The 8,758-nt window shown below is 34.3% G+C and overlaps 2 protein-coding genes across 2 annotated transcripts; one reads left to right on the top strand and one right to left on the bottom strand.

Moving 5' to 3' along the window:
* Positions 1–220: 220 nt before the first annotated feature.
* Positions 221–3,299, top strand: LOC140887383 (protein trichome birefringence-like). The gene is made up of 5 exons (XM_073294603.1): positions 221–1,415; positions 1,687–1,879; positions 1,960–2,153; positions 2,244–2,402; positions 2,514–3,299. Exons 1-5 carry the CDS (start codon positions 373–375, stop codon positions 2,866–2,868), a joined length of 1,944 nt encoding a protein of 647 aa, XP_073150704.1. The 5' UTR covers positions 221–372; the 3' UTR covers positions 2,869–3,299.
* A 3,490-nt stretch (positions 3,300–6,789) lies between these two features.
* On the bottom strand, positions 6,790–8,542 carry LOC140887384 (uncharacterized). Its single transcript, XM_073294604.1, has 4 exons — positions 8,158–8,542; positions 7,759–8,054; positions 7,282–7,361; positions 6,790–7,183 (listed from the first exon to the last, which is right to left on the bottom strand). The coding sequence occupies exons 1-4, from the start codon at positions 8,450–8,452 to the stop codon at positions 6,931–6,933; spliced, it is 924 nt and encodes a 307-aa protein (XP_073150705.1). The 5' UTR covers positions 8,453–8,542; the 3' UTR covers positions 6,790–6,930.
* Between the last annotated feature and the right edge of the window lie 216 nt (positions 8,543–8,758).

Raw genomic sequence — 8,758 nt, 5'->3', positions numbered from 1 at the left:
ACAGAATATATCACAGTATCCACGCATCACAAGATCCTCTCTCTCTCATAACTTTATAGATATTATTTATTATTTATATACAATTACAATAAATAAGTGAAACTTGCATTAAACACACTCAAATTCTGTTTATTTTGAGAAGTAAATCATCTAAAATTGACTGCCAATGTAGATACGTATACATGCAATATATACACATACGCAGATAAAGGAAACTTATTAATTTCTTGCTTTCTCTCTCTCTCTCTCACGCACTCACTCAGACTCTTCACTTTTTCTCCCTCTCTCTCTTTCTTTCTTTTCTGCGTTTCTCCAAGAAATTCTGATATATTTTCGAGGATTCGTTACTGCTGCAAAACATTCGCTGCTCCCATGGCGGATATGAAGAAATATGCGCCGATTAATGGTGGGAATCTGTTCTCCGACTTCAAAATCCACTTTTCGATCTTCAGGACGAAGAAAACCTTTGCGATTGCATATGGGTTCTTTTTTGTTTTCATTGCCTTCACCATTTTCCTCGCCTTCAGCCCTTCTTCCAACTCTTCTTCTCCATGGTTCACCAACATATTTGCTGTAAGTACAAGCGGCCATGGCTCTGCTAGTTCGACTTCTCCCTCTTCGTCTTCGATTTTGTCAGATGAGTCGTATGGATCTCGTGTCTCTTCTATTTTCTCTTATTTCTTCCCAAACTCGTCGTCTCCGTCGCAATCCCATAATTTTCCGGGAACCGAAAGTGCTGGATCTCAAAACTTGTCATCCTCGGCACCGAGTTTGGATAAAGAAACTCCTGCCGCAAAAAACCTGACTCAGAATGAAGAGGAAACTCGTAAAGTCGATGTCTTGAAGCCAACCAACGTCACAGTTTTGCCCCAGAAGCCTTCTGTCAATGAAACGGTGAATAACAATAAACCCCCGACAAAATCCAGTGAAGGGTCTCCAGGTGTCAAGAACCAGACTCAAAGTTACCAGTCGAGTGATAAAACTGAAGGCCTAAAGCAAAATCAGACTCAGGGTGAATCTTTGGGAGATAAAGTTGGAGTCTTGAAGGCAAATGAGAGCAGTGCTGCGAACAGAACTGTTATTCAGCCACCGAATCCGGTGAAAAATGTTACTTTGGTCTCGGGAAAAGGGACTTCAGATAAGGGTCTGATTCATAATTTCACATCTTCTTTGATGAAGAAACAGAACACTAGTGCTAATACCTCGAATGGGAAACAAGGGATGGATGAAGTGATAAATTCTCTGATGAATTGTGATCTGTTTGATGGGAATTGGGTGACAGATGACTCTTATCCGCTGTACAAACCCGGTTCTTGTTCTCTCATCGATGAGCAATTTAATTGTTTCCTTAACGGTAGGCCTGACAATGGCTACCACAAACTTAAATGGAAGCCAAAAGGTTGCGCTATTCCAAGGTATGTGGCAAAATCTAGTCTCCCCTTTGTTCGAATACTCAGATTCTTGTAATTAATGTGTTTCTTTGTTTGTCTTTGAAGAAGGGATTTTCGTGGGTAGATGATTTCTTGGGTTGGTTTGGTTAAATCTATTTGTTTTCATTTCTGGATAATTACCCCCATGAATTGTTTGTTGATGTGGGATTGGATTGTAGCCGGGAAATATTTGATCTCTTCACTGTCTTTTTAATGTTGTAATTGAACATAGGTTGATTCTTTCAATGTTATTCAGGTTGAACGGCAGCCATATGCTGGAATTGTTGAGAGGAAAAAGGCTAGTTTTTGTTGGCGATTCCCTCAACAGGAACATGTGGGAATCTCTTATTTGCATCCTCAAGAACTCTGTAAAAGATCAGAATAAAGTTTACGAAGAATCCGGCAGGCACCATTTTCGGGCTGAAGCTTCGTATGCCTTCATATTTGAAGTAAATTACTGAACCGATCCATCTTCCAAGAAATATGATCTTTGTTTCGAAAATTTTCTTACTTTGTGTGATTTTGACAGGAGTACAAATGCAGGGTGGAGTTTTTTGTGTCTCCTTTCTTGGTTCAAGAGTGGGAAGTCTCGTCGAAAAATGGAACGAAGAAGGAAACTCTTCGGCTTGATATGGTTGGGAGTTCAGCTGAAAAATATATAAGTGCAGATGTGATTGTGTTCAATACCGGACACTGGTGGACTCATGAGAAAACTTCGAAAGGGTAAACAAACAATTCTGTCTCATTTCTAAGACTTTATAGTTGCATGACTACCATTACAAATGCGCTAAAATCGTCATTTGAATGAATCAGGAACGACTATTACCAAGAAGGTAGCCATGTTTACAGCAACCTAGACGTGAACGAAGCATTTCGAAAGGCCTTGACGACTTGGGGAAGATGGGTGGATGCCAATGTCAGTCCTTCGAAATCACTAGTGTTTTTCAGGGGCTATTCAGCATCTCATTTCAGGTAGTAATTTGACCAAAATACTCGAACGAGTTTATAGTTGTTGATTCTTCCGTATAGAAGGTTGCATATCCGTATATTCTTCAATGACCTTATTGCATTTTTTGCTTGTAGTGGTGGGCAATGGAATTCCGGGGGACAATGCGACCACGAAACGGAGCCGATCAAGAACGAAACATATCTAACTCCTTATCCACCAAAGATGACTGTTTTGGAGAAGGTCTTTAAAGGAATGAAGACCCATGTAACATACATGAACGTCACCCGAATGACCGATTACCGGAAGGATGGCCATCCATCAATATACCGGAAACAACATCTCTCGGAAGAAGAGAGGAGATCGCCTTTAAGTTTCCAAGACTGCAGCCACTGGTGCCTCCCCGGGGTCCCGGATGCATGGAACGAGATCCTATATGCAGAGCTTTTAGTTAAACTAAACAAGTTTCGACCGCAGGAGAAACGATCGTAGGCAAAACCTCTCAAATCTTGGACAGTCGTCTCCATGGGAACCGGCAATCGTTGGATCAGGCGCGGTTGGTTTTCCCGGTCCTCCTCCGATCACCGATCACCAGGCAAAGAACTAAAGAAGCAGTAAATATTCTACTTGAGGATGCTTTGTTCATTGAAACAAGCTTATTTATAGAAATGGCATTTCACCCTTGCTTTTATATAAAAAAAAAAAAAAAAAACACACTCGGAATATAAACAGAATACACAACTTTTGATATAGCAAAATGGCTGCAAGAATTGTAATTAATAGTTTTATTTGTTTATTTCATCATGATATTAAATTCCAATTTTACTTGGCACATATATTTTAGATCCCAGGTTAATAATAATTTATCAACAGTTTGTTGGGATGTGACAGTGCTTTTGATTAAAGTATGATGATAAAGAGTATGTCTTATCTTTACTTAACAATTAAATTAATATTGTTGATTATCTTTCTTCACACTTGTTAAAATTCTTACATGCCTTAACTTTTATAATATAAGCTTTGATTTTGACACAACAGTTTGCAACTTTTCATGAATATTTTATATAATATTATAGTCAGACATCTGTTAGCTGATTGATAAAAAATTTCACACTTTATTCTTCGTTTTTTCCTCTGCTTCACATGGGGGACATTGACCATTGTCCTTTGAGTCGTAATCAACAATTCTTTATATGTACGCGATCTATGCATAAAAATTATTATTTTTGGTTCAAATAATTTTTGTGTGAAAAAATTATGGATTTGATTAAAACTATAAAGTTTAAAAATATTTTTTGATGATGATTTTGTAAAAGTTTTTTTTATGGTGATGTGATTATTTTAAAATTAAAAAATATAGATAATGAGAAAACATATTATATATAAGGATATAATCATTTTAGATCAAATACGTATTTATGAAAATAGGTTTTATCTTTAATTGAAAATACTAAAAAAAAAATTCATTAATTTTGTATAATGAAATGTTTTATATTTAATTCCATAGGATAGAATATCATATCTATCAAAAAGAGGATTTCTTGGCCAATGGGGTGTATTAGGAGGATAAATATTTATCATTTATGGGTGTTCTAATTCTAATGATTAAGAAATGGAATTATAGAGCTGCATTAGATTCGTTGCTCGAATCAATTGAAAAAAAAATTTGTAAAATTTAGTGGGCCTACCCAATCACACTACCTTGTACTATCGGAGGAATTAGTGCCAACAAACTTAATTCGTGATCTTGATTCTTGCCGACTAAATTCAAATATTTAATTGTCCATTTTTTATGCATTAGCCAACGTAAAATAATCATTTTAGTAAAGTTATAGTCGATGATAATGATTTGATCAAATCTAAACAAGTATAATGGTTTGATCACTCTTAATCAATAGAGACAAGGTCTTTGTTTTGTTGTTATTATTATTATTATTATTATTATTATTGTTATTGTTATTATTATTTTAAGTCTACATTTTCATTGTAGAAAAACTAACATATTAATAGGGCTGGGATACCGAGCTAAAATACTGATTTTTCGGCATATCGTACCGAATTTTTTTTGAAATAGACATTTTTTTGGTATATTTAATTTTTTTTTTGGTATCTATATGGTACCAATATAGATTTTTTTTTCATATCAACATTTCAAAATTTTGATATCGGTACCGATATGAATTTTTTTCATGTCAACAAAGAGTTAACGCAATCCGGAGGCTCACCCCACACCATTGGATTAACATGTGATCGAGAGGTTTTTCTAAAACATGAGTACACCCGTTCTCTTGTCTTTTAATAAAAACAATTGAAAAATCATTCTTATATCTAATCAAATCTTTGCAACTTTGCACGATAGACCCAAATTCCGAGGTATCAGCATTTGAAGATTTTATCACATACATGACCACCTTTGTATCCAGTTCAAAGCAAACTTTATTCGAATCGGATTATTCTATGCTACATCTGAAATACTTCTCCCATCATTACGTGATCAAATATCAATCATTGGATCATCAACACATATGTCAATTTTCATAAAAATATATGGATCCCACGTGATCTAATGGTATTGAAATAGGAGAACAAACACTCCCGATGTAGCATAAACTAACCCCTTCGAACCCAAAATATAGTAGCTTCAAGAAGTCCTATGGCCTCAATCTCTGTAACATTGACCAAGCCAATATCAACACGTGTTTGTCAACTCATAGCTCATTTTTATCATCACGTAAAATGCATCCTATGCCAACCAATTGTTCCGATTTATGCAAAATAAAGTAGTAAGAGATATTTGTGAAATTTCGAAATTGGTTACATCTAATTAATAATATTCCATATTTATTTTCAATATTTAAAATCGGTGAAACATATAATGATTATGTATCTATAATATACCATTAAATAATAAAATCTATAATAACAAACTTTGAACTCTGCAGTACATGAATTTTCTTTTCCAAAGGTGTCCTAACTAAAGTCTTTTCAATCAATTGTCTTGGGCTCTTGGCCACATCAGGGCCTTAATATAATTTTTTATTAAAGAGTTCTCTTTAAATATATGAAGCCCAATTTAATTTTTTTAAAATGAGCTAGTTAAATTAACAAATCAAATTGGATCATAATACGTGTGTGTGAATATATATATATATATATATATATATATATATATATATATATAGAGTTTTGCTATCCTGCCCACCCACCGTGCCCACCTAATGTGCCCACCATGAGGTGGCACTCAACTATTGGATGTGATGAATTGTGCGTCCAATAGTTGAGTGCCACCTCATGGTGGGCACATTAGGTGGGCACGGTGGGTGGGCAGGATAGCAAAACTCATATATATATATATATATATATATATATATATATATATATATATATATATATATATATATATATATAATGAGTTGGACTCTAATTAGATGATTTCACGGATCTTTATCATTTAAATAGATCAACCTTGTCCATATTCACAATAAAAAACAATACTTTTAGCAAAAAATAATTTTTTGTATAGATGACTCAAATAAGAGATTCGTCCTCCCCAAATTGATCTGTTAGACCATTTCACAAAATTTTTTATGTACAATTTATTATATATTGAATTTTTTTTAATATTAGTATAAAAAATAAGAACAAAAAACTTGTAAACATTTATACTCACAAGACGTCCGCATAGCAGAAGTAAGCTCCCCAGGTGAGAAATCCGAAGGAGATTCAAAGTGCGCAATATTCGAAAGTAGATATTTATCAACATATGGTGTACGTGTTCACATTTTTTTTATGTGAACTCCACATATGAAAAGAATTATATATCTTTAAATGTATTTTTGGTATATATATTATTTAAAAGAAGCATGAAACATCCCGAAATCTAGCAGCTCGTTTTTGGTGGAAATTAAATTATAAGGTTCAATGAATATGCTATAAATCGCATTTCAAAAGCTAATAATAAAGTCAGTCACATGAATTACTTGATCAGCTTAAATGCAAAAAACAAGACCCATGTCATATCTTTGACCCAAATTTCCGAAATCACACTTTATAAAATATCAATCAATCAAGAAAAATAGAAAAGTCAAAACACCCACAATCATATTCAAAATGGCAATTATAATTGATTTCCGTGGAATATAATGATGATAATGAATAGAAGTGGTCGACGGACGATAGAGACGCATCAGTGGAAATGAATATGCAAGGCACTCAATTTAATTCAATTTTAGAAAAAAACTTATATACAAAGTTTTAGATCGTGCATTTATATCAGTTCTATATATATATATATATATATATATATTATTATTATCAGAATATTACATCTGTTATAAGCATTTGTCCACAAACAAATTAATAACTTATAAAATCCAGTGAAGTCATCTGCCAAACAAAAATTAAATTAAAAAAAAGCCCTGTAATTAATTTCTACTTCAAACCCTGATCTCTTCCATTTTAGCTCTCTCAGTCAAATAATAAACACAAAGATTAGGGGGGAAAAAAAATAAAAGAAAGTCATTAATCATCGAACTTCAAGAAGTAGCGGCCGGTTCAGCACGCAGGCTTGTTAGCAGAGGCGGCGGCGCCACCGGTAGCGGCGGCGGTGGTGGCGGTGGCTATTCTTTCACAAGAGGGACACATGGTGAGAGTAGTAGCGGGAAGGTGTTTGTAGAAAGGGTTAGTAGCCTTATTAAGTGCTCTTAATTCTTGAAGCTCCTTTTGCAACCTCTTGTTTTCTTCTGTCAGCGTCTCGCAGCACCTCTTTAAATACTCGTAATCCACCTCTGTCTGCTTCAGCTTCGTCCTGTCACACGTACGTTTAAATTAATATTGTCTTAATTCAGATAATCATTATATATTCATAAAAATATTAAAATTACAAATTATTTTCACACACCGTACCTAGCCCTTCTGTTTTGGAACCATACTTCCACTTGGCGAGGCCGAAGATTCAACTCCTTAGCAAGTGCTACCTTCTGTTTCTGCATGCGTGTTTTTAATTTGCATTTTTTGAAAGGTAAAAAAGATAAATTAATTCACATTTAAATGGAAAAATAAGTTTTTTGGTCAGGTAACTTTACTCCCTTTAGGTTTTGATCAATTAACTTTTTTGATGTGGGTTTTAGTACATTAACTTTGCATTTTCAGTATTTTTTGGTCCAACTGGATACGTGTCAATTTTTGATTGGTGTACGAAAAAACACTGAAAATGTAAAGTTAGTGTACCAAAACCCACCTCGAAAAAGTTAATGGACTAAAACCAAAACATGAACAAATTAATTGACCAAAAAAAACTTACTTTTCCCATTTAAATATATATATTTCTAATTAATTGTAACATATCTGGGAATTAATCCCATAAAAGCAAGCTAAGCTTACAGGATTGAGGGTGTTGTGTTCTTTGAAGCTGTCTTCAAGAAACGCAGATTGTTCTTTACTGAGCCTGAGTTTTTTTCTGGCCACCCCATTTTGATGATCTTCTTCATCGCTAGTTCCCCTGGAATTCGCCGTGATTTCTTCGAAATATTCGACTGTCCTCTTATTATTACTTTTGAATATCGAAAAATAATCCATCGTCTCATCATGATGATATGATTTGTTATTATTAATCTTCGTAGATGAAACCCATTCTTCGCATTTCTTCTCCCCTCTCACAGCTTCAGTACTATTCACAACTGTCAAAAAACATATATGAATAAAAAAACCCATCAATATTTTTTCAAAGAAATTAATTAAACTAAACACACAACACAAGCCTAGAAAAGAAAAGTTACGTACAGCTGGTATTATTATGATCATTCGGCCATGGGAAAGGAAACTTGTAGGTGGTGGAAGGAGGAGGATGAGTTGTGTGAAGCGGAGAGAAAGGAAGAAGACGAAGCTGAACCGTTGGATCTGACGATCTCTGATCACTCTCAGAAGAAGCTGTTTCTTCATGATGACCTGTAGTAGTACTTCCGCCAATATTGTCCATGCAGATTAACCCCAAATCCAACCCCAACATTTTCTGTGATTTCTCATGTAATAAAGAAAATGGCTTCCGGGTGTCTCCCAAGCTCAAGCCTAGCTCCATTACACAGAGATATATATGGGTTTAATTTCTTCTTCTTCCAAACCACAAAAGTACTGTGAGTACTAGAGCTTCAAATGAATTTCAAATGGAAGCCCACCCAACAAATATAGAAATAATGGCTCCTCCTTTATAATTTGTCACGCACAAATATTTATTTATTTCACGGATAAAGTGTTGGTCGTTTTTTTTTTTTTTTTTTTTAAATGATTAGATTTGATTTATTTGGTCACGCACATGATGTGAGACTAAAATTTTATTTTGCGCCAAGGTGCAAGATAATATATTTTTTTATATGGATTAAAATAT

Source organism: Henckelia pumila, chromosome 3 (genome assembly GCF_033568475.1).
Source record: "Henckelia pumila isolate YLH828 chromosome 3, ASM3356847v2, whole genome shotgun sequence".
Taxonomy (NCBI): domain Eukaryota; kingdom Viridiplantae; phylum Streptophyta; class Magnoliopsida; order Lamiales; family Gesneriaceae; genus Henckelia; species Henckelia pumila.
The sequence above is the reverse complement of the archived record's forward strand: the minus strand, read 5'-3'. Positions and strand labels throughout refer to the sequence as shown.